Here is a 24,821-nt window from a genome sequence, read left to right on the forward strand (position 1 = left end):
CCCAGTTGGTGAGTAGGACCCAGCATGACCAGTAATGAGGGAGTGATAAACAGGGGGAAGTGGGGTGGGAGCTAGGCTTAGGTTGGAGAAGTAGCAGCAGGTGGATGACCTAGACTTTGGGAGCCTCAGAGAAGCTTGGGTTTGTTCTTTAGTGCAGCTGGAAGCCGCTGGATCTAGTTAACTTTTTTTTTTTTTTTTTTTTTTTGGCCGTGCTGGCTGTTTATTGCAGCACATGGGCTTTCTGCAGTTGCCCCCAGCATGTGGGATCTTCGTTCCCCGATCAGGGATCAGACCCATGTTCCCTGCAGTGGAAGTGGATTATTAACCCTCAGATCACCAGGGAAGACCTCTCTAGTTAACATTTTAAAGAGAGCACTCTGACCTCTTCGTGTGTTTTGTCGGAGGCCAGGTGTGACATGATGCGGCTGTGGAGCAGGCTGTCAGGGGGAGAGATGCTGAGAAGGGTCTGGTGTTGGGCATCTGAGAGCAGAGGGGGCAAAGGAGAGTGAGGACTCAAGTATGACTCCTGGGTACTGGCCTGAGCATCTGGGGAGGCTGTGATTCCCTTCACTTGAGATGGTAGAGCCTGGGGAAGGGTGAATACGTGATTGAACCCAAAGAAGACTAAGAGGTGAAAGAATTGTGATTATTCTACACATGTCTGCAAGGTGATCTGAAGGGAATTTGACTTGTTCCACGTGACGCTTGGAGCCTGATCAGTGCCAGCAGATAAAGGGCTTTGGAGGCATTTCTCTTGCACTGTTGATGAAGCCCTCTGTTGGTTAGAATGGTCTGAGCTTGAGTGTGTACCTGCAGGGAGGTGATGTCTCTCTGCTAAATTGTTGAAGCTAAGATGGGTATCATCTACGAGTAGAGTGACTATTGTAATTTATGGTCCACACTGGGATATTTTTCAGAATAAAATGGGTTGCTCTTAAGTATGCCAGAATAACAAGTATACGTCTGGACTGCCTTGGTTAAATGAGGACTGTGGTTCATCCTGTCTTGCATATTCACCCTAGGGATACTGTAGAGAGGATGTCTTTGGTTGGGTGTGGGCTGAAAGCAGGTGTCCTCTGGGCGTCTTTCGAAGTCTAAGGTCTGAATATCTTTGGTGTATTTTATTTCACAGAAAAAGTTGATGTTCAGCTTTTCTGGATTAAGTGAAGTACTCTTACAGTACAGGGAGATCAGTGAAGTAGGCGTGTAATAAAGGCAGCCTCTCCTGTGGAGCATCCTTCTCACACCCGTCCTGCCTCATGTGCTCCTCCTCCCCTCCTGTGGGACACATTTGCAGAGTGACACCCCCTGACTTTAGTTGGGTGCCTGTCCTTGGGCATGTAGTACAGCTTTGAATTCATCTGCTTATTTGTCTGTCTTCACCCCTAGATCATGTGCTGGGCTTCTCCACCCCCCAGGCCTCTCAAAGGGCCGCATAGGGCAGGCACTCATCACGTTTACTGAATGTATAAATGAATGAACGAATAGCATTGTAAATGAGTTCTTCAGCTCTCTTGTACCAGTGGTTATACATCCTTGTTTTCTGAATGCTTATGCTAAATCCACACTGTAGTAAGCCTATTGATAAGTTCTCTTACCAGGCTGACTGCTGATTGAGAAAACCAAACTGAGAGGTTTAGTAACTTGCTCACTGTCACATAGCTAGTAAGTAGTCAATAGTCAGGATTGGAACCTACCAAACACTTGGCTCAAAGACCATTTCCCATTGCTCAAAACTTAACCATGACTGTTACGTAAGCAGTTCAAAGATTTTGAGAAGTTCTGCAGTAAAAAAAACTAGTTTAACTTGATCACCCGAGTGCTTTCCTGGCTAGATGGACTGCTTTGATTGTGGAACTTCCTTCCACCTGCCCCCTGCTGGCCCCCTCCTTCCCCCCGCCCCCATAGCTGTTAGCTGTTAACATCTTGTGGAAGAGTCTGGAAACAGCTTTTGGAAAAGCCTGGGTAGTAGAACAGACTAATAAATTGAATATCCGCGGCTGTGGGTTCTTTCCCTGGCTCTGCCACTACCTGCCACATTTCAGGGCTTATTTTTCCATCCTTAAAATGAGGGAATTTAAACAGTTGGCCTCCCTATCCTCTCACCTTTAAAACCCAGTGGCATCATAAGCTCGCCTGTGTTAAGCGGGCAGCCAGGCTGGGAGAGCTTCTTAGGTGCCTTTTCTGTATTCTGTCTTCTGTTTGACCTTTTTTTCTCAGAAGCCTCAGAACTTGTAAGCCACGAAAACAAAGTACAGAACCAATCAAATATCATTCAGATTTTCTGTAATTTCCCTGTTTTAGACATTGAGAAAGGTTCGTAGGTAAGCCAGTAGCAATTCAAGGAGCTTAAATGAAGCCTTTTTGTAAAGAGTTGTAATAAAAGCTTCTTTGCCTAAAGAAATAAAGACTTACTTAAAAAAATAAAAAAGTTTTCTCTTATTTTTAGAATTTTTTTTTAAAGCCTCAGATCCCAGACCTAGAGAGCAGTATGCTAAGTTAAATAAGTCAGAGAAAGACAAATACTGTATGTTATCACTTACATGTAGAATCTAAAAAATAAAACAAACCGATATATATAACAAAACAGAAACAAACTCACCGATGTAGACAACAATCTCGTGATTACCAGTGGGGAGAGAAAAGGGAGGAGAGGCGAGATGGGGTAGGGAATTAGAAGATACAAACTACTGGAACCTAAATGGATAAGGATCAAGGATATGTTGTACAGCACAGTGAAAAATAGCCACTGTTCTGTAATAATCTTAAGTGGCATATATATTATATACTTGAAATGAATACAATATTGTAAATCAACTATCCTTCAATAAACAATTTTTAATAAAAAGCCCCAGATCTACTTTTGCCATATTTCTGCAGGTCTCAATGGAGAATGAGTCAACTACCTCACTTTCAAAGGGTTCTTGGATGCTAACGATCTTTTATGTGTTTTTTATACATTGTCTATAACAAGTGACACCCTAGGATTTCTGCTCTTAAGGACATGTAATAAATGTTTAGAGCATACAAAATGGTATTTCAGGAATGCGGTGAATTCTATAATGAGGAATTTCACTAAGAACTGGAGCAAGACTGTTGAACATTTTCAGATCTGCCTTAAGTTTCATAAATATTTGTACTCTATGAAAAAGTGTGCATTTTTCTGCCTCACACATTCTATTAAGTAGTCAAGGTACCTGATTTAGGATTTAATTTGAAATAAGCTGTCAGACCTGACTACCTATCTATTTTCATGATGAATTTGTTTTTACTCTTTATTCAAGCTTACTTCTCAGTTTTCTACATTTGTATTGTAGAAAATACAAATTGTATGGGGTGCTGAAGAAAGAGATTTTACTCATGTGTGCTTCCTATTCCACTCGATTCCTTCAGTTGCATTTGATTCTCATCCAGTTTTATTTATACTTCATGAATTTGAACAGATCTGTGATTTCTTATTGTTCACTGGTGCCAGTTGAAAAATTCTCCCAGGCTGTTTTTATAGGGGTAACTGTCATGTTTATACTGTGTTTCAAAAAACATCCATCTTTTTAATTTGCTTGTCTAAATGCATTTGATTTTTAAGAGAACAGTTGTAAAGTTGTGAACTTGACATTTTTACACTTGAATGTGCATATTAACACAGTGCTTTGTCTTTTTCCTGCGCCGACTTTATTCCAGGCTGTGTGTGTATAAGAAGCATAATTTACCCCTTCTGGCAAAAATAAGGCACCGTCGCTGTCTTCTCCCTTTTCTTTTCTTTTCTTTAAGCTGTTACTACAAGTCTGTCTATGTCCCTAGGGAGAGGTGGGAAAAGATGTCTTTGCCCTCTGAAGTCCATGTCTCAAGGGGACGTCAGTACTCACACGGATCCTATTTACATTGTAATTGGTTGCTGGCTGTCTGGTACAGCTGTTTCAACTTAAACCCAAGACAGTTGCTATGGAGATGGTTTGACTAGAAATAGGTCAAGTAAAGTCCTTTTCTCCCTGGATGTAAGGGAGTGCTGTAACTCAACTAGAAGTGTCTCAGTTGAACAGAAAATATGTAGATTTTCCATCCCCCACAGTTTCTCTTTGTAGGATGAGGCTTATCACAGATGCCAGACCACTCATGTTGTTGCTGTGACTCTGGAAAGAACACATCGGAAGACTCTTCCTGTTAAAAAGAATCATAGATGTTACAATTTGCAGTGTAACCTTGTTTAACTGGCTTATGTATGACGCTCAAAAGTTGCTTGGAGAAGGCAGTGGCACCCCTCTCCAGTACTCTTGCCTGGAAAATCCTATGGACGGAGGAGCCTGGTGGGCTGCCGTCTATGGGGTTGCACAGAGTCGGACACAACTGAGCAACTTCACTTTCACTTTTCACTTTCATGCATTGGAGAAGGAAATGGCAACCCACTCCAGTGTTCTTGCCTGGAGAATCCCAGGGACAGGGGAGCCTGGTGAGCTGCCATCTATGGGGTCGCACAGAGTTGGACACGACTGAAGCGACTTAGCAGCAGCAGCAGAAAAAGTTGCTTATTTCATAAGTTACTAAACATAGTAGAATAGCATTTATTTTCAAGACATGACTAGGAGTTCAAGAACAGGTCTTTTAAAATATGGTTAACAATGATATTTGGAAGAAGTTATCTGGTGACATCGGATGGGATTTGTTGTATGTTTGTCTAGAAAGGATGTCTTTCCCAGTCCAGCTTGGCTAAGGTGAGTGATGAACTACCTGTAAGCTAAGTCCTCTGTTGTGGGTGACTCTGATGCTCATCTTTTCTTCTTCATGTGTCTGGTGCAGAAGTGGTTCCTGACTCTGCCTCTGACCATTGTGATGTAGAGTTACAGTCTTTCTCATAGGCGGGGGTGTCATATGTTCCTCTCATAGGTCCCCAAGCTTTGTCTAGTTTGGGGCTTCTTGAATGTGGAGACAGTTTTTTTATTTGTTTTATCTCTTTTTAAAATTTATTTGTTTTTTAGTTGGAGGATAATTGCTTTACAATGTTGTGTTGGTTTCTGTCATACATCAACATGAGTCAGCCATACATACACATGGCTCCTCCCTCTGGAGACTCCCTCCCACCTCCCACCCCACCCCACCCAGCTAGGTTGTCACAGAGCACCGGGTTTGAGCTCCCTGGGTCACATGGCAAATTCCCACTGGCTGTCTGTTTTATATACGGTAATGTGTATGTTTCAAGGCCACTCTCTCTACCCCTCCCACTCTCTCCTTCCCCCCACTGTGTCCACAGTCTGTTCTCTATGTCTGCGTCTCTATTGCTGCCCTGTAAATAGGTTGATAAGTACCATCCTTTTAGATTCCATATATATGTGTTAATACATGATGTTTCTTTTTCCCTTTCTGACTTACTTCACTCTGTATAATAGGCTCTAGGTTCATCCACCTTATTAGAAGTGACTCAAAATATGTTTTCTGGCTGAGTTGTAATTTGGTTCTCACAGTTGGGTGGGGAGTTGGATGCTATTGGCATCTAGCGGGGAGAGGTCTGGGATGCTGCAGGCCATCCTACAGTGTATGGAACAGCCCCCTCCATCAAAGAATTATGTGGCCCAGTAAGTCAGTAGTGCTGAGATGGTTTGTATTGGATGTGTTATTAAGAAATGTAAAAGATTACAGGAAAGAATGACAGTAAGAGAACTGGAAAGCAGATATGGAAAATGAGAAAAGTGTGTGTATATGATGGGAAGAAAATTGAGTAGGAACTATAGCACTGATGTGTGTACCTGGACCCACCAATTTGAGTTTTACAGATATTTTTGGAAGAAGATAAAGTGAGTAGTTAACCATGTAAGATAAGTATTAATATGTACAATAAATAATTGAGAAACTCTCAATATACCAACTGTCTTAAGTTATACTCTCAGGATTCTGGGAGTTGAAGATTTCCTTTAGGAATGAGGTTCCTAAAAAGGGAACCTGGCAGACAGTAGGCGCTCAATAAATATATGCGACCAGAGTGAGTTGAGGGGAAGCAGAGAGAAAAAGGGAATGGACTCAGAGGCCACAGGGGCAGCTGCCTGCCCCAGGTCTGCCCCACACAAGCCAACTCCGTGGAGTTTCCCCATTGAAGAAGGTCGGGACCTTGGAGGACTTCTGCCACTAAGGCTTGTGTTTGGCTGTCTTTACTAACGCTGTGCATGTGTGTACCCTGGGATCCAGCCATTCCACTCCACAGCGTGCTCTCAGCAAGAATGCTTCTGCATATTTCCTGAGTCATGAGCTACCAAGAATGTTCACAGAAGCAGCACCATTCACAGTAGCTCAAACTGGAAACTGCCAAATACCCATCAGCAGTAGAAGAGATAAGTAAATCCATTAAAAAAGTTGCTAATGATGGAATATTTCAAAACACAATAGGGTATAAGAAAAATAGGCATTCTAGTTTCCACCACCCAGATTTAAAAAGTTTAACATTTTGCCGTATTTGCCTTTTAAAAATTCTTTTTTTTTTTTTAATTTGAGAAATAGAACCTTCTGGTGACCTTAGTGTTGGGAATGGGGTAGAATTGGGTGAGTAATGTCTGAAGATCTGGAAATGTTGAGTGAGATGTCCTGAGCTTTCTCTGCACGTCTTCCCTTGACGTGGAATGAATTACCTGTCACTGGCACTTAAATGGGCTTCCCTGGTGGCAAATATCAAGCAGTGTAGTCAGCAAGAAAACCACCCCCCCACCCCCCGCCCTGATTAAAGATTCCACAGGGCTGCAGAAGAAAGAGGAGGAAGCCCTGCCTTTCACCTCTCCTGCTCTCTGAAAGAGAAAACACTCTGCAGTAATGTCCTCAGAGGACATAATGCCTCTTTCACTGAGATATAAAAGAATTTGGCTTTTCCCATCAAATTGTGATTGGAATACCGTGAATGTTTTGATTGTGCTGATGTGAGAAAAAGAACAAGAACAGGGTTTGGTGTTCTCGGTGATTGCTGTAATTGTTAGCTGGGAACACATCCCCCGTCTCTTCCACTCAACCCGGCTCGTCAGGACGCAGAGGACTGAGAGCAGCATTGTCTTGGGGATACCTTGAGTCCGTTCCGGTTTACAGCAGAAGAATCATTTGCAAACTTCTGTTCTTTACTTAGTATTAGCATCATTGATGATGGTAATTTTTTTTGGTAACTCTCTCTTTGATTGTCATGAGGTCCATGGTTGACTGCTTCCCTTTACTGAGTGCTTGCTAAGTGCTTGGCATAGTCCTAAGCCCTGGATGTATGTTTGGTTTCCTCGTAATAATCTCTGAGATAGGCATTGTTACTGTTTTCATCTTAGAATTGAGAAAACAGATGTAGGGAGGTTCAGTAGGGAGGTTGCCAAGGGTTATTACCCTCTGCATGGCAGAGTCATAATTCAAATCTCATTTTTGCTGACTCCAAAATCAAGTTTTTAACCAATCTCTAAACAATCCCAGGTAGTGCAATGGTAAAGAATCTGCCTGCCCATGCAGAAGATGCAAGAAATGTGGGTTTGATCCCTGGGTTGGGAGGAGGGAATAGCAACCTACTCTAGTATTTTTGCCTGGAAAATTCCATGGACAGAGGAGCCTGGTGGGCTACAGTCCAGACATTGCAAAGAGTCAGACACAACAGAGAAAGCACAAATGAATGAAAATGAACAAAACAAGGCCCGCTTGATGTTGGTATATGGGTTGACAGAGCTGTAAAGCGGGAGTTAAGGTCCTGGGAGCAGGACATGAGCCGAGCACTTCCTAGTCCTTTTAGAGTCACCCTGCTCTGAGTCTGCGGTGGGAGTCTGGGAGGCTCTCTTATTTCACAGATGAGGACTTTGGGGCCAGACAAGCAGTGGACTTGCCCAGAGCCACACAGCTCATGTTGGGCTGGATATTCACCAGATCTTTTGTGGACACACTCCAGCTCTGTATTTGGTCTCCTACCATCTTGGTTGACCTTCAGCCTGGCACCAAGTTGTAAGATTAATGCTGTTTCCTCATCTTTTACATCAGAGTGCTACCAGCTGTCCCAGTTGTTAGAGATTATAGAGGATTAGCTAGCAGTGTGTCTTTTTAAGATCCTTGGAAAGATATACCATTTAGATACATATTTATTTAATCACTGTGGTGCTTTATGATGCGAGGTAATACCTTTTCTAAAAAAACTTTTTATGTTGTATTGGGGTACAGCCGATGAACAATGTTGTAGTAGTTTAAAGTGAACAGTGAAGGGACTCAACCTTACATGTATGCATTCTCCCCCAAAGCCCCTCCCATCTAACCTGCCACATAACACTGCCTTTTTGTTTGTTTGTTTTGGGTGCACGTGTGGCTTGCTGGATCTTAGTTCCCCAACTCGGGATTGAACCTGGAGCATAGTCCTCACTACTGGACCACCAGGGAATTCCCGAGATAATGCTTTTTTTTTGGTTAGATTTCATTACATATACATATTTTTTATATTCTGGAAGAATGATTTGGTAATTTCATGGAAGTTGAAGACCTTAAGTGAGATTGTTTTTTTTTAATTCTGCATGGACTAAGTCTGTTTTTTTAGAGCTAACCTCAGCTTATCCTGTGTTGCTCTGAGGTTGCAGCTGCTCCGTGGTGGTTACCTGTGAAAGGTGCTAACTGGAGACATCCAGAAGGGCCCGACTCTACTGTCCTACACAGGTGAGACTGGTGGGTCTGAGCCTAGATGATACTTTCATTTCAAAATCAGTTCCTATGATGTTGAAGAGAAACTCAATGTCCATTGTCTTTTAAAAGAGTATGACGAACTCTAATCCGTTGGAAGGGAAATGGGATGACTAGAAAGAATCAATGTACAGACCCAAACATTGTGCCTACGTCATGGAACACTCTGTTAAAATTATTATTATTTTTTTTTGATGTGGACCATTTTTTAAGTCTTTATTGCATTTGTTACAATATTGCTTCTGTTTTATGTTGTGATCTTTCCGCTGCCAGGCATGTGGATCTTGGCTCCCTGACCAGGGATTGAACCCACACCTCCTGTGTTGGAAGGAGAAGTCTTAACCACTGGACCACCAGGGAAGTCTCTGGAAGGCTCATAATAAGTGGCCTCTTGTCATCCTCATTTGGCCTTTTAGAGAGTCCCCTCCTGTCATTCTTTCCCCTTTTGACAGTCCTATTACAAATCTCATGACATGTAACCTTTACAGATTGTTCTTCCTCATGAGTAGGCCATCATGAGGATGGAGATTGCCTCACAGAGAAGTTGGTATCTTGCCAAGTGGCCACTGTAACAGCTAGGCCTTGGGTATAGAACTCATGTTCTCCACGGTCCTGGACTGACATACTTTGAAGCCACCATCTGACTGAAAAACCACAGAGCTGCAAGTCGGTCAGCAAGTCTCCAGGGTGGTAAAGAAATAATTATCTCAAGCAAAAATAGAGTAGCACTTTAAGCCCTGGAGGCAGAGAAAGGTTTGGGTCAGGATTCAGTGTCTCAACAGCCCAAGAAAACTGTTCTCCTAACCCAGTTTTTCAGATGGGATTCTCAGGTCTCCATTTTCGACATCATTTCTGCTTACTGCCCTCAGTGTGAGGGAGCCGGAAGTTCATGCAGTTCAGCTCTAGGGATACAACTCCTTGATAAATGTCATTCTTTCAAACTCTTGAGTTGGTAGGCCCTGGGGTAGAAATAGACTCTGAGGTAGAAAGTTGTGGGATTCTCAGATACCTCAGGTAGATGACTTCTTGCTGCTGCTGCTGCTGCTAAGTCACTTCAGTTGTGTCCGACTCTGTGTGACCCCATGGACTGCAGCCCACCAGGCTCCTCCGTCCCTGGGATTCTCCAGGCAAGAGCACTGGAGTGGGTTGCCATTTCCTTCTCCAGAGCATGAAAGTGAAGTCGCTCAATCGTGTCCGACTCTTAGCGACCCCATGGACCGCAGCCCACCAGGCTCCTCCGTCCATGGGATTTTCCAGGCAAGAGCACTGGAGTGGGGTGCCATTGCCTTCTCCCTGATGACCTCTTAGCTCCCAATATATAGCTTCTTTCTGAAATATCATAGTAGAAGAAAAAGCTGAGGACAGAAGGAAGACCCAGAGTGAAATGTATATTATCCACTGAGTCCTTTTGAGAAAAGTGCATGTCTTAAAACATCAATGCTGAAAACAGTGACTGGCATGTAAAGGTACTCAATAGGCGCTTTGGAAAGAATAAGTGAAAGTCACGGTGTAATTACTATAGGGAATGCAAAGATGCTTAAGAGGGACTTCCCTGGTGGTCCAGTAGTTAAGAATCTGCCTGCCAATACAGGGGATGTGGATTTGATCCCTGATCCCAGAAGTAGGATCCCACATGCCACAGGGCAGCTAGGGTCTCATGCCACAACTACTGAAGCCCGTGCACCCTTGAGACTGTGTTTCACGATTCACGACAAGAGAAGCCACCACAATGAGAAGCCCATGCACCACCACAACTAGAGAAAGCAACAAAGAGTCCTTGCATGGCAACAAAGACCCAGTGCAGCTAAAAAAAAAAAAAAAGTTTAAGAAATGGGCCAGGAATGTAGAGTCCACTGGAGGAAGAGTGAGCAGGAACTAAAGTTATTGGTGCTGAATAAATATGTTTATCCCCTTATTCTCAAACTTCCCCCTAATCTTCCCTGCCCCACTATACTGTTAGAAAAAATAGAGGCTTACTTGGAATATGCTGGAGTGAGGCAAATAGAGCAGACTCATTTACAGCAGAATGACACAAGAGTTTAAAGCCAAGTATCACAGATTGGATTCTTCGGAAACAGATGCTGAGATAGAGCTTGGTGTGCAGACTATTTATTAGGGATCCACACCTGTGGGAGGGACGGGGAGGAAGCAGGATTGGGCAGAGGGAGAAGCCCAGACTGCAGGGCAGGTCCAGGAAGTCCCAGCCAGTCCCTCGGAGGGTGGGATGGGGCTGGGGCTCTGGGGTATAAATGACCCATAGGATTGAGCCCTGGGTGAACCCACATGGTGCCTTTATGCTCCTGCTGTGGTTGGTCGTTGGTGACTGTGAGGTGGCTCTTTGCAACTCTCCTGAAGGAGCTGAGCGCTGGAAGCTTCTGCTCATACCATGTCCAGCAGCTGCGAAATCGTTCTTTCCTCACAGAAGAAAGCATTGGTTGGTACACCTGGCTGGTGCATCTCCACACCCGCTGCACCAAGCTGAGATTCTCTGGGGGGCTCAGGCCTGCCAGCAAACTGGAGTGATGGTTCGAGTCTGGTGCCGGGAGGGATCGTAACCTATTTGGGAGCCTGGGATGTCAGAAACCTCGGGTGGAGGCGGACAGAAGTGCGGTGGGGCAGGGTGGGGGGCGTTGACCTGGGGACCAGGCCCACCTCCGCGTCGCGGATTGAGGTGAAGGCGGAGCTGGGCGGTTGGCGGGAGCCGGTCCCTGTTTCCCGTTCCCGCTCCGCCCTCCTCACCCTGTGCTCTGTTCCCCAGGCCGGACCACCCGGTTCTCCACGTCTCCTGGAATGACGCCGTCGCCTACTGCACATGGGCGGGAAAGCGTCTGCCCACGGAGGCCGAGTGGGAGTACAGCTGCCGGGGAGGCCTGCAAAATAGGTACCTGGGGGTCTCCCCTTGCTTAATAGTATGTGGGTCTTTTTTCTAAATCCACGGGGACTTACTCCGGACAGTTGATTTAAAACCACAACCACCAGAGCAGCTCTTTCCTACTGGGCTTTCCCCACCTCAGTGAAGTTCCGTAGGAAACACCCATGCGGAGGTGGGCGCCGGCCACGCAGCCACATCCCCGGGCCACGCGGTCCTCCTTCGAGCCCCTCTGGCAGGCTGCCTTCGCTTTTAGGCGGCTCCTGAAACATCAGTATTTCTCTGCTTTCAGAGCCATTATACAGAAAACTCACGATTGGGTCTCAGCTTCTAGGAAAGGCTCCTTAAAATAGTGAAGGCTTTATAAAAAAGTGCGGTGTGATGATGCCCGTTATGCTTCCCTATATGACCAGAATGATGGCTGCTCTCCCAGCCTCCTGTAAGCCCCTCTTTTAGTGAGCTGATTTATATCAGATCTCCTGAGGCCTCGGGAGAGACTGAGGTTGTTGTGAGCTTGACATGATCTGGTTGTGTAGAAGTTAAAAAAAAAATTCCTGATTAAAAGCTTTTTGTATTAAAAAAATAAAATAACTCACTTGGAACAAGCGAGCAGAGTGCTCTCTCCCTTTCACTGCTTTCCTCTTCTTGACTTGTGTCCAGAAACCTGTGTATGTTTGACAGGCTGATGTTTGTGTCTCTTCTGATAGACTTTTCCCCTGGGGCAACAAACTGCAGCCCAAAGGCCAACATTATGCCAACATCTGGCAGGGCGAGTTTCCTGTGACCAACACCGCGGAGGACGGCTTCCGAGGGACCGCGCCTGTGAGTAGCGAGGTTCAGAGGGCTGCAGCCCCAGCGCACGGAGAAACCGCTAGAAACCGCTAGAATTGAGGGAGCTTGTTGCTCACTCTCTGCTCTACGTCTGGTACCCTTCCTGCCTTCATCCACTAGCGCACGTGGCAGATACTAATACTGAGACGATCTTTTTCGTGACACGTTTTTCTTTCTGATTCTATAATGCTATAGAAACTTTGAAAAAAACCAGAAGAGTTGCAAAGGAGAAAATTGAAAGAACGTGGCATCTTACCACCCAAGATAGATAATCCCTATTAGCATTTTGGTGGAATTCCTCCCATTCATTTTCGGTATTAATGATACTAATAATTGCTAGGAGTTCATACTTGTAGTGTGCCAGGCATGATACTGAGGTATTTGCATGAATTATCTCAGTTAATGTTCCACTCTGTAAGGTAGGTACTGTTATCCCCATTTTTTCAGGTGAGCATTCTGAGGCACAGAGAGGTTAACTAACTTGCCCAGGGTTACACAGCTGGAAAGCCACATATCTGGGATTTGGACCAGGTTGGTTTGTTTCTAAAGCCCATGCTCTTGACTACCATAGGTGCCAGTGTAAATGTTTCTCGTGTTTGTGTACCTATGTATTTTTTACATATTGCTTTGGGATCATACCATTATATTTAAAATCCTACTCTTTTTTTCCCTGTGTAATATCAGGAACATTTTGTCTGGTGTTAGCAGTTCTTCACAAATACATGTCTTTTAGCAGCTGGATAGCTTGTCATTTGAATTAACCCTAATTTATTTGCCTCTTATTTTTGCAAAGTTACGTCTGTTTTTTTGCTAAATAACAACATCTTGTGCATAAATTGGAGAAGGCAATGGCGACTCACTCCAGTACTCTTGCCTGGAAAATCCCATGGACAGAGGAGCCTGGTAGGCTACAGTCCATGGGGTCGCTAGGAATTGGAAACAACTGAGCGACTTCACTTTCACTTTTCACTTTCATGCATTGGAGAAGGAAATAGCAACCCACTCCAGTGTTCTTGCCTTGAGAATCCCAGGGACAGGGGAGCCTGGTGGACTGCCGTCCATGTGGTCACAGCACAGAGTTGGACACGACTGAAGCGACTTAGCAGCAGCAGCAGTGCATAAATATAAAATTTTCTCTCTGATGATTTAAAAAAATTTTTTATTGAGGCATAGTTGATTTATAATGTTGTGTTAGTTTCTGCTATACAGTCAAGTGAATCAGCTGCACATATGCATTTATCTGCTCTCTTTTCCCATACAGATCAATTCTGTGTATTGAGTAGAGTTCTCTGAGCAATACAGTAGATCCTTAATAGTGTGGTGATTTTTTAAAAGGTAGATTCCTAGCAGTGAAATTAGTGAGTCAAAGACCAGAAATACTTGGTAAGAGTTTCAGATACATAATGAAACTGTTTTCTGGAACGCATGTAGAATGTTTCCCTCCATGAGTATTCCTTTCTCTCTGCTTTTTTGGTCAGCAGAACCATACACTAATGAAGCAATGATAAAAGCATTTTGTTTTTTCTTGACACATTGAGCAAAGATGTCTTGTGGTAGGGAAATAGCACCTTACTGAATTTGTTGTTACAGAGGATAATATTCTTTCAACAATCTTTCAAACAGTTGTCTTTTTAAAACATATTTGTGTTTTTAATATTTGTTCACACAAAAATAATTCTTCCAAAGTTTGTTTATAAATGTAACACATATGTTATTTGGAGCATGACCAAATGATTCCAGAATTTCAACTGAAATAATAAACAAGTGAGAAAGACAGACAATTTTTGGAAGAGATGAGGGATGAGAAGACACTTGACTTTTCAGAACCTGAAACATACTTTGAGCCATATAGTTAAAGCATTACAGTTGTTTTTGCAGGGGTGTGGAAGCAATGTAAAAAAAATTGCATGAGAATATGTTGCCTTTAAATAGGCATAGGAACTCACATGTGTGTGCTTTTAAAATTTCGTATGTATAAGTTAGGTATATGATAAAAGCACCAACACAAACCAGTGGGAATTGGATATATTTTTCAACAGAGGCAAAATTTATTTGCTACTATACAGCAAAGTGAAGTTGGTTCTTTTCAGGTTTCCTTCTGGATAGCTTGTGCTCTCAGGGGCACATAGTTTTATTCAATAAAATGAGTGATTAGAGACCTTGGGGTCTAAGAGATCTCAACCTTTTTCTCAAACTGTACATGGGCAAGAAGGCCAGCTCTTATCTCATGGGCCACTGTTGGTCAGCAGAATCTGTGCTGCAGGATGAACACAATAAGGAGCCTGATGAAGATGCTTAGGAGACCCCAGAAAAGGTGACACGTGATGCAGAAGCAGGACACTTAGCCTTGAAGCACATATAGCATAGGCTTCTGATAGACCCAGGCAAATGACATAAGCACCTGTCAGTTGTAACAGACCATGAGAATCTGTATTGAACAGTTATGAATGTTTTATAGCACTTAATGGCCACAGAATTTCACATCACTCTTTAGACAGATGAACCTCCAAGGAAGAAATCATTTAGTCTCATGTCAGTGCATCTTCTCAGAAAATAACAATTTCCATATGAAATAAGGATACTTTACAGATATTTAGAGTTGGAACATTTAACTGGGGATGTTCAGCAGATGTCTGCGTTGGAGGATATTCAACAGAACTTACCTGAAGAAGTTGCCATGGAAGTTCCTAAGATAAAATTAGAACATTTGCCAGGAGCCGACATGAGAAATACTACCTGAAGAGAAGAAAAACCAACACACTGTAGAGAGGTCACGTCCACCTTTGTTTGGAATGAGACTTGACAAAAGATTTCTACCTTAAAGCGGGACTATTTTTCTCTGGTCCTCCTTAGCTTCCTTGTGGCCACAGGCCTTGGTCCCTGGAAAGCAGGAATCGAACTTCCAATGATGGGATGGACTACAGTGAAATAGCTCCCTCACCTGCTGTTTTATTTTATTAGTTTCACTCATTAGTTTTAAATTGAGTGAACTATTCTGACCGCAGTGAACCTAAAGAATTGGTTTTCTGTTTGATTGGGCTTCTGTTGTAAGTTATCAGTATGTTTTGGCTTTCATACATATCTGCTCATTCACCTGACAATAAACATGTTGGAAGTATTTCTTCTGAGCTTTCTGGAAGGAAGTTTTGGTTGGTGTGACTAACTGAACAAAGAGCAGTTAAAATTTTTATATTCTCGTGGTAATTTTGGGAGTGGTGACCTCCAGATTTTATCTCACTTAAACATCCATTTGTTTACAGAAGGAAAACCCCTCAAACCTTTCAGTAGATGCTGTTATTAATGTTTTCTCATCTTAGGGTTTAACAGCACCACATAGGCTAACTTGCTTGCCCAGCGTTTGTTGTGTGTTGTCGTGTAAAGAGGACCTTAGACTGGCTGACCTTCATTAGTCTGCTCTCTAAGTCTGAGAAATGGTTCCTCCCTCCACTTCTCCACTTCGTTCATTCCATCTTTCAGTTGCTCTCATGCCCCTTGCTCCTTTCCATCTTTTCGCTGAAACAAATTATTTTCTTCTTTTCCTTCCAGCTATTTTTCTGTCTTATTCTTCTTCATTATCTCCAAATTCTTGAAAGAACAGTTTATGCCTCTGACCCCTTCTCCTTCACTGTCTCTCCGACCTTTAACCTCTGACCTTGATTCTCATAAGATGCTTCTACCTTTGTGGAGGAGGGTTCATCTTCAGCTCGAAAGCTCTCCCTCTAGGGAGTTTCTGCATATTTTCTTTCATTCTCTTACCCTACTAATCCCACCCTGCCTTTCTAGATTGGATGTTTTTAATTTTGGCATCATCATTCTTTTCTCCCTCATTAAAACTCTTTCACGTCTATGTCATCAAACCCTTTCTGCCTTCAGTCGACATGCATGGAATTACTGAATGAAGCAGTGAATAGGTACTGCTGTTTCCATAATGAATGCTGAGTTTGGAAGCAGAGTGGTAAAAATTTTCAGCTTTCCCCATCATCTGGATTAAGTTTTTTTCAGAGTAGCATCATAACTTTATTGAAGTGCCCTGGATTGTCCACATATCAGATGGTTCCATATTTATGTGTAGATCTAAAACCTTTTGAAGTCAAGTAGGAAATTAATTTTATTCGTTTTAGTTCTACTTCATTAATTGAGAAAAAACATGAACTTACAAAAAGATTTTTTTTTTCAAAAAGGTTTTTTGGTTTTTTAAAAAGAACCTCAACTATATCTTAATTTTTTTTCACTTAAAAAATAAAAGTTTCCTTCATGTATAGCATTTCTCATAAAATATGTTAGGAAAAAGTTTTGAGTCCCTAAAATAGCAAAACTTGTTCTGTATGCATTTGCAATTCACTCAAAGGTTTTTCTCTGGTCCTCCTCCCCACCTTCCTTTGTACACAAGCTCTACACTTTGGTACCGTGTCTGTGACATAATTATGTGGCAGACTGTCTGATCTACCTTTGAAATGTGATGTAATTGCTGGCTGAAGAGCCTGTGCAGCTTGCCTCATGCTTCCAGGTCCCAGGGATTGCAAACTTTCTTTGTTTTATAGATAGAACTTGATAATGAATTCACAGTTTCTCTATAAGAAGTCCCATCAGTGTTTTGACAAAAATGACTCAGGCTTAAAGATAAACTGGTGATTTGGAGGGGGCTGGTGGAGAGGACAGAATTGGCTTGAGGCCTGTCTGTGCCTAAAGATGTTGTGGCCGGCAGAGCCCAGCTGTGATGACAAGACTGATAGTGGGTATAACGCCATTTCTCTTACGCTTCTGAAAGTCCCCAGATAATTTACCTGCCAGTTCTCAATGAGATACAGATTTGACTTATGATCAATACTAGTCTCTCTATTAAGAATTATTTCATTGACTTTCTTACCTAACTCTTCTTAGGTTTCTGAACTCTCTTCGAGAACTCAAAGCTGAAAAGTATCTTCCTCTGTTTTTATATTGGTCAGATTGTATTTTCACTGTTGGAATGAAAATTCACATTCATACTTTGAAGTAAGAGGTCTTTGTGCATTTTTATACTAAAGAGGCTTTCTAGACAAGGTGAGCGGATTGACAACATTTCCCCCTTTTTTTAATTTTTAGGTTGACGCCTTTCCTCCCAATGGTTATGGCTTATACAATATAGTAGGGAACGCCTGGGAGTGGACTTCAGACTGGTGGACTGTTCACCATTCTGTTGAAGAAACGATTAACCCAGTGAGTATTAGTCTCAGAATATGTATTATGAAAAGGTTACACCCATCCTTTGGGCAGAGTATGGTAGGAATTTCGTGTGTTTTGGCTATTTATGTACTATTGAAATTAATCTTGGAATTTCCCCAAGGAATATTAAGCACATCTTTTTTCTTTTTTCAACCTTAAGGCATTGTGAAGAAATGTTTGTGGACATTTTATATGCTGCTGGATCGTTACAGTGATAATGATTTGAGGAAATCTGCCTTTAACTGTAGAAATTATATTCAGCCTCATAAATGTGATCAAAGTGATGAGATGTATAAATAACTAGCAAAATTCATTAATGTTCATTAATAACTATTGAGATCTGGTAGGTGGTATTTATCGTGTTGGTAATTGCCTGAGTTTTCATTGGCTGAAATTTTGATTAAAGAACATTGTTTGGAGAAAATGAGAAGGATGTTTTCTGGGTGAATGTTGAATCAGGAAGTTGAGTCATTTGATGATTATTTCCTGAACTCCACAGTATGTCAGTTCATAAACCTTGGGAATGTAGCAAAACTAAGTTAAATTTTACCTTCTCTGGCATGGGAGTACTATTAACTGCAGCTAGTGGGCTACTCTGCCTCTAAAGCCAAGCTCTCTCAGCATATATAATAATTTAGACACTATAAGAATTAGGTGTGCAGGTGGGAAGTACTTCCTTTAAAAAGAACATGTCTGAGTATTTCTTGTGTGAACAGATTGGGGGGGATGCCATTTAAAAATCCTATCTCTAGCAAACTAGACAGTCATAAGTCAGATCCAGGAATATATATTTGTACCCAAACTGGCTAGACTAGGAACTTAATACGCTTAATTTTAAACCTTAACCTCTTGAAAACTTACAAAAGGTAATGATAAAGACAATTCTTTGATCTCTTCTCAGTGAAAGGTTTAACAGCTCAGAGTAGTTGAAGAAATTGTCAGACCCTGTGCCTCGGGCCTTTTTTTTTTTTTTTTCCTTCAGAATTTGGGCATAAATTTGTGTGATATGCTTGATTTTTCTTCACAGAATAACACATGAGTTGCTCATGAATAATCTATAGACAGAAATCTCCTTTCCTGGGGACAGATGAAAAAGCTGATTTCTTCAGAAATGGTCACTTCCTCCTTGTTTTCCTTGGCAGAGCTTGTGGAATTTGTGGTCAGAGGCAACCCATCTCTCCAACATGAGAATAAGGTTGTGAAATTTTCGGTAGGTTTGAGGTTGGGAGATGCCATTCTCTACTGGCACAATGTGACTTGGCGTTTGCTGTCAGAAGCAGAAATAGAATTTTTTTCTCCCCTTAGATGAAAGCATCTGCATGTTTGGAAAGGGTGCACCAGGCTTCAAAATTCTGGCAAGTTGTGAATGTATTTCTGTGACCATCTGTTGTCGAGCTGAGTGCTTATTAGCTTTCAGTTTTATAATTGCTTGTGTTGCTTCTAAGGATTTACAGAAAAATCCATATATTCTTGTTTTCAGAGTCCCAGGCTCTGATCTTGGATGTTGTCTTTGGTCTGTAAATCGTTAGCCTTGTAGGTTTCTGTCACAAAGGCCTCATTTGCTTCCTGGTTTGACTGGGATTTGGTTCACCAGTTTGGAGGACTGAACCCCAATTCCCTTGCAAACGCAGACTCTATCCTTCAGATCTTTACAACCAGCACTGCTGTTGTCTCTCGTCTGTGTTACTGCTTCAGTCTCCCAGTTGGGCTCCCTCGCTTCATTCTTTCTGCCCTGTTGCAGCTGGAATGATCTTTATAGAGAATACGTTTAACGCTTTCACTCCTCTGTTTAAAGAATAAACAAAGTACAGACTCTTGAACGTGACTTCTGGAGGCTAAAACAATTTAGCTGTTGCTGATCGTTCAATGACCATAGCTTTCTCTTCCTTTCAATGTTTCATTTTGAAACATTACAAAAGTTCAGAAGATAGCATAACAGAGACCTATGTATCTGCCATTACGATACATATTTAACATATATTGACAGCTTATTGTATTTACTGTCTTTCATTTAACCAAAGATAAAGAACGAAAACTATTCTGTCACCACTTGATAATGGTCTGTATTTTTAATTTAAGCTGTTCTGGTCTCTGTATAGTGCTATCTCACTGTGGTTTCTTAGTCATTACATATATATACATATATTTTTATTTCATTGAAGTAGAATTGATTTACAGTATATTAATTTCTGCTGTACTGCCTAGTGATTCAGTTTATGTATATATATACACACACATACATTCTTTTTCATATGCATGTATATATGCATACTTTATATATATTCATATACACGCATTCTTTTTCATATGCTTTTCCATTATGGTTATCACGGGACAGTGAATACAGTTCCCTGTGCTATACTGTTGTGTATCCATTCTTTATATATGAGTTTATATTTAGTCATCATATATTAAAGTCTGTATCTGGTAACTCTCATAGCATGCCACCCTGTTGACCTGCTTCCGTTGTGTGTCATTCTTGAGTTTTGGTTACATCTTATTTTCTCACATGCTCCAATATTTTTGATTGAGTACCAGACATTGTGTGAGATAAGCTGTAGAGATTATCTGAGATCTGGAGAGTGGACTCTTTCTCTGGAGCAGGCTTATCTTTGCTTCTGGAAACTTACATATCATCTTAGCTATTCTAGCCAGTATTTGAGGTGATTTGAAGCTCAGCTTCAGTCCCTGTAAGGGCTAGATGTGTACAGCTCTTCAGGGTGCCAGCCAGCAGGCTAGGGGGTTTCCACAGCTCTTCTTCCTTGGAGGGCCCCGTGCAAGTTGCTCAGTTGTGTCCAATTCTTTGCGACCCCGTGTACTGTATAGTCCATGGAATTCTCCAAGCCAGAATACTGGAGTGGGTAGCCTTTCCCTTCTCCAGGGCATCTTCCCAATCTAGGGATCAAACCCAGGTCTCCTGCATTGCAGTCAGATTCTTTACCAGCTGAGCCACCATGGACGCCCTAAGCTCCAATTGTTTCCTTGGTCCATGAGTCTATACAAAGTTCTGTTCAGCTTCTCAATATTATACTTGCTGGAATCAGCTGACCACTGGGGAAACAAGCTCACCTCTCTGGGCTTGTTTTCAGTCTGGGATTTGAGCTCAGCAGTTCCTCACAGCTCTTGATAGTTCTTATCTGAGCGGGTTTAAACTCCTATTTCTCTTTGAGGTCTTAATTTTTCTGCCTTTCTTCCCTAAGGGCTGTGTGTCTCCAGTGCCTAGCAAAGAACCTGGTCCTGTAATAAAGCCAGTTCCAGATATCTAGAATCAAAGAGAGTTTGGTCACTGTTCATACTGGAGGTGTTTCAGAAGCAAAAGCTAGGTAAAACATGTTTTCAGGGTAAGTTTTGAGCCAAAGTAAACATTGCAACCCAGGAACGGACCCCTTCAGTGTCATGTGTATATTTTAGCTCCAAGACTAACTCATAATGGCAAATACTTTTCAAGCTTCTTTGGAGAACTTGGGAACAGCCAGTGCTCTGTAGGCAGAGGCTTTTCAGGGAATACCTCTTTCTTGTTCAGTGACTTCCAGGGAGCAAAAGTTAATCATTAGTGTTTATTTTATTGGCTAGTAACACCTTGTATGCTTTGTATATAAAATCCTAGGAGAGGCGGAGGTATTTGGCCATATGGAGTGAGGGTCAGTTTGGTCTTGCCTGGTCAAAGGTTCTGGGGAGTGTGCATGCATGGTTGTGTGTAATTTTCGAAACTGCCTAGGATGACATCCTGTCTTTCTACACAGGTGCAATCCAGAGTGTGGCCGCTGATGCTACTGTTTTTTTTAACCCAATTAAGAAGTAATGTGTGTGTGTGTGTGTGTGTGTGTGTGTGTGTGTGTGTTTTCCTTTGCAGTTACCTTACCTAGAAACCCATATTCATCTCTGGAAGTGTGTGGTGGGGCTTGTATCCTTAGTCGCTCAGTTGTGTCTGACTCTTTGTGACCCCATGGACTGCAGCCCTCCAGACTCCTCTGTCCATGGGATTTCCCAGGCAAGAATAGTGGAATGGGTTGCCATTTTCTCCTCCAGGGGATCTTCCTGACCCCGAGGTTGAACTCACACATCTCGCATTGGCAAGCAGATTCTTTCCCACTGAGCCACATGGGGATCCCCCAGAAATGTGTGGTACTTTCAAAGACTGTATAGAACTTATCTAGCATCCTAACTTCCCACACCTACGTCCTTACTTCACTACCCTAGTACCATACCCAGGGCACCATGGTACCCTGGTTCACGGGTGATATAAAAGGGTGGAGTGATATGTAATATCTTTGTCACTCTCACTTAAGGTACACAGTTTCATTGGGGCAGCTTTTTTTTTTTGTCCTAAGGGAAAGAAATACAGCCTTAGAATTAGTCAAAGTAACGTGGATTTTAGCTCTGCCACTTGATATTAAAGGAATCTCTCTCTCAAAAAAAAAAAAAGGAATCTCTCTAAGTTTAGGACATACCTTAAGTTTCCTTATATATAAATTGGGAATAATTATACCTATCTCCGGAGAAGGCAATGGCACCCCACTCCAGTACTCTTGCCTGGAAAATCCCATGGACGGAGGAGCCTGGTAGGCTGCAGTCCATGGGGTCGCTAAGAGTCGGACATGACTGAGCGACTTCACTTTCACTTTTCCCTTTCATGCATTGGAGAAGGAAATGGCAACCCACTCTAGAGTTCTTGCCTGGAGAATCCCAGGGACCGGGGAGCCTGGTAGACTGCCGTCTATGGGGTCGTACAGAGTTGGACATGACTGAAACGACTTAGCAGCAGCAGCAGCATACCTATCTCATGAAATTGTTGGCAAGTTAGATCTGATAATGTTGCATGTGAAAATATAACGTTAGGCCCCAGAAATACTATTGTGCTAGTGATTTACTTCTTTTTTTCCTTAATTATTTTTTGCTACGTAATTGGGAGATTATATGCTTCTTTTTGGGCTTCCTAGGTAGCTCAGTGGTAAAGAATCCAGCTGCCAGTGCAGAAAACATGGGTTCAATCTCTGCGTCGGGCACATCCCCTGGAGAAGGAAATGGCAACCCACTCCAGTATTCTTGTCTGGAAGGTCCCATCAACAGAGGAGCCTGGTGGGCTAAAGTCCATGGGGTTGCAAAAGAGTTGAACACTGCCGAACAATTGCGCACACACAAATACATGCTTCTATTCAGCAGAACTAATAAGAAATGTTGGCCTTTGGAAGCCGAGGAGGAGAAAATGATGTTTATAAATAATGAATGCCTAATATTCTTCATATCCTTACCTTTTGTTAACTTATCACGTAGTCATCCTTACAATGAAAATCTCGCTTTGTGGCTCATTAGAGTCCAATGGGAATAAAGTTTCCCAAAAAGTATTCCTCCTCTGAATGAATCCCTGATGCTAGTCAGATGCTATTAGCCAGAGATTCTGTTTGTTCTGTTTTTGTCAATATGGAGTTTGACTCTTCAGTTCGATCATATAGCACTAGATATCTTGGGAAATGTGTTCTGTTTTGCAAGGCTGCGAGGTTGTGGTGTGGAATTGACCAGGGAAAACATAAGCCCTCCTTTTGTGCTGGCTGTGGTTTGGAGTTTGCACTCTGCTTGTTTGGAAGAACACACCTCTGACCCTTGCCTGTCGCACAGGGCACGTGCCAACCTCTGACCTGAGGTCAAAGTGGACCACATATTGGCAGGTGCCTCATGGTCAGTCCTGTTTTTGCCATTGGGTGGTTGGACTTGGGACTGGGACTGCATTTGTCCATCCTCTAAATTCTGCCTTTATTTGTTCCCCGTCCCAGTAACGCCTCTGGCCACACACCACTATATGAATCCATGAATTTTGTGCATCAGAAATGTTAGACTCCTGCTTAGCCTGTTTCCCAGACCTTCTCTGCCTATGGCATGAGACTGGCCTTGTCCCAGACTGACAAGAGACTGTAAATATCACATCTTCCTGAGTTGAGACTGTCTCACCCACTGACTGCCCCCTTGGCAGCCCAGTCAACGCAGCTCACATTCCTGGAATACCACTATTAGGTAGTAGTGCCCGGAGAAGTTGATTAAGGATTTTTATCTCACATAAGACCCTTTATTCATGTATTTTCAATGAGGACAGTTTAGAATAAATCAGTTTTATGGAAAAGTAACCTGGTGTCCAAAATGAAAAAGACATGTAAATATTACAGAAATTGACTTAAACTTGATAATAAATTACTATGGTTGTAAATTATACTTTATAAGTCCCAAAGGGAAAGCAGGGTGGTCAAAAAAATCAGTCCCTTGAGACCATGTTTATGAAAAGAATTTCATCTTCTCCCTAGTGGAAGATGGAAGTTGTTCCAGAGGAACAGCTGATGTTGATCTATAGCCACTTTTCTTTGTGGTTGTGGAGCGAGGTTGGTCATTCAACAACCACAAAAAACTGTTAACAAATAGAGGAAATAAGCTCGAGTATATATGGCTCAGATATTTAGATCCTGTAAATGCATTTTCAAACTCAGTATCCAGTTACATGCTTCTTGCTTGAAAAGAGTGCATGCTAATTTCAGTTGCTATTTGGAAGGTGGTAAAAATGCTGTTTGTTCATAATATTACCTTCAGAGTCTTATGTTACAGCTCTTGACTCTTCCTAAGCAGATAGTACAGGACACCCAGATGTATCGTGGACCCCTCTCTTAGTTTGGAGGACCAGAGGATCTTGGTGGGAAATGAAAAGCTCCAGCCTCTACCACTGTCGGACCCCTGTTTTGATCCCGAGGACACCTGTGGTCCTGCAGCCTTGAGCTTCAAACTTCCTGGGCCAGAGAACTCTCTAATACCTGGGGCATCTAGTTGTGTCATCAGATGTGCCCACTGTTTGATGTTCTCCCACGGCCAACCGCATATTTTCACCACCAGAGCTTCACCTCACTGGTCCTCATTGTACAGTTGGTGAGAACACAGAACATGGCTTCTGTCTTGTGCATGCAAGTTTTTCAGACCCCCGAAAACAGTCACAACCTGTGCCCCCTCATCTTTCTCTTTCTAGATGAGCATCCCCATTCTTTCAGTTTGCACCTGGAATAACTTGGATTCTAATCCAGGGCAACTGGGGTTACAGTCCTTTGTATAATATAAGTGGGAAAAAAGTCCCCTTTTCTAAATGAGCATCTGGAAATGTACACAGCATTCCATCTGTATGTTCCCTGATAGATGCAAATAATAGTGCCGCAGTCGTTTTCCCTCCTTCTCTGTCATCGGGTCTCAGACTGCGGTAGCCGTTAAAGGCTGCGCCAGCGGAATCCAATCAAGG

At 42.5% G+C, this 24,821-nt stretch overlaps 1 protein-coding gene across 5 annotated transcripts in view; it reads left to right on the forward strand.

Moving 5' to 3' along the window:
- SUMF1 (sulfatase modifying factor 1) overlaps window positions 1-24,821 on the forward strand; it is an 86,038-nt gene that overhangs the window by 26,772 nt on the left and 34,445 nt on the right. For 4 of the 5 annotated variants that reach the window (XM_020887056.2, XM_070455633.1, XM_020887058.2 and 1 more), the window contains exons 4-7: window positions 8,549-8,631; window positions 11,414-11,536; window positions 12,232-12,346; window positions 17,438-17,551. In XM_020887056.2, the coding sequence (XP_020742715.2) occupies window positions 8,549-8,631; window positions 11,414-11,536; window positions 12,232-12,346; window positions 17,438-17,551 (435 nt within the window). The remainder of the gene's footprint in view (window positions 1-8,548; window positions 8,632-11,413; window positions 11,537-12,231; window positions 12,347-17,437; window positions 17,552-24,821) is intronic. The other variant, XM_020887057.2, reaches the window with a different exon arrangement.

This window comes from Odocoileus virginianus, chromosome 26 (assembly GCF_023699985.2).
Source record: "Odocoileus virginianus isolate 20LAN1187 ecotype Illinois chromosome 26, Ovbor_1.2, whole genome shotgun sequence".
NCBI lineage: Eukaryota > Metazoa > Chordata > Mammalia > Artiodactyla > Cervidae > Odocoileus > Odocoileus virginianus.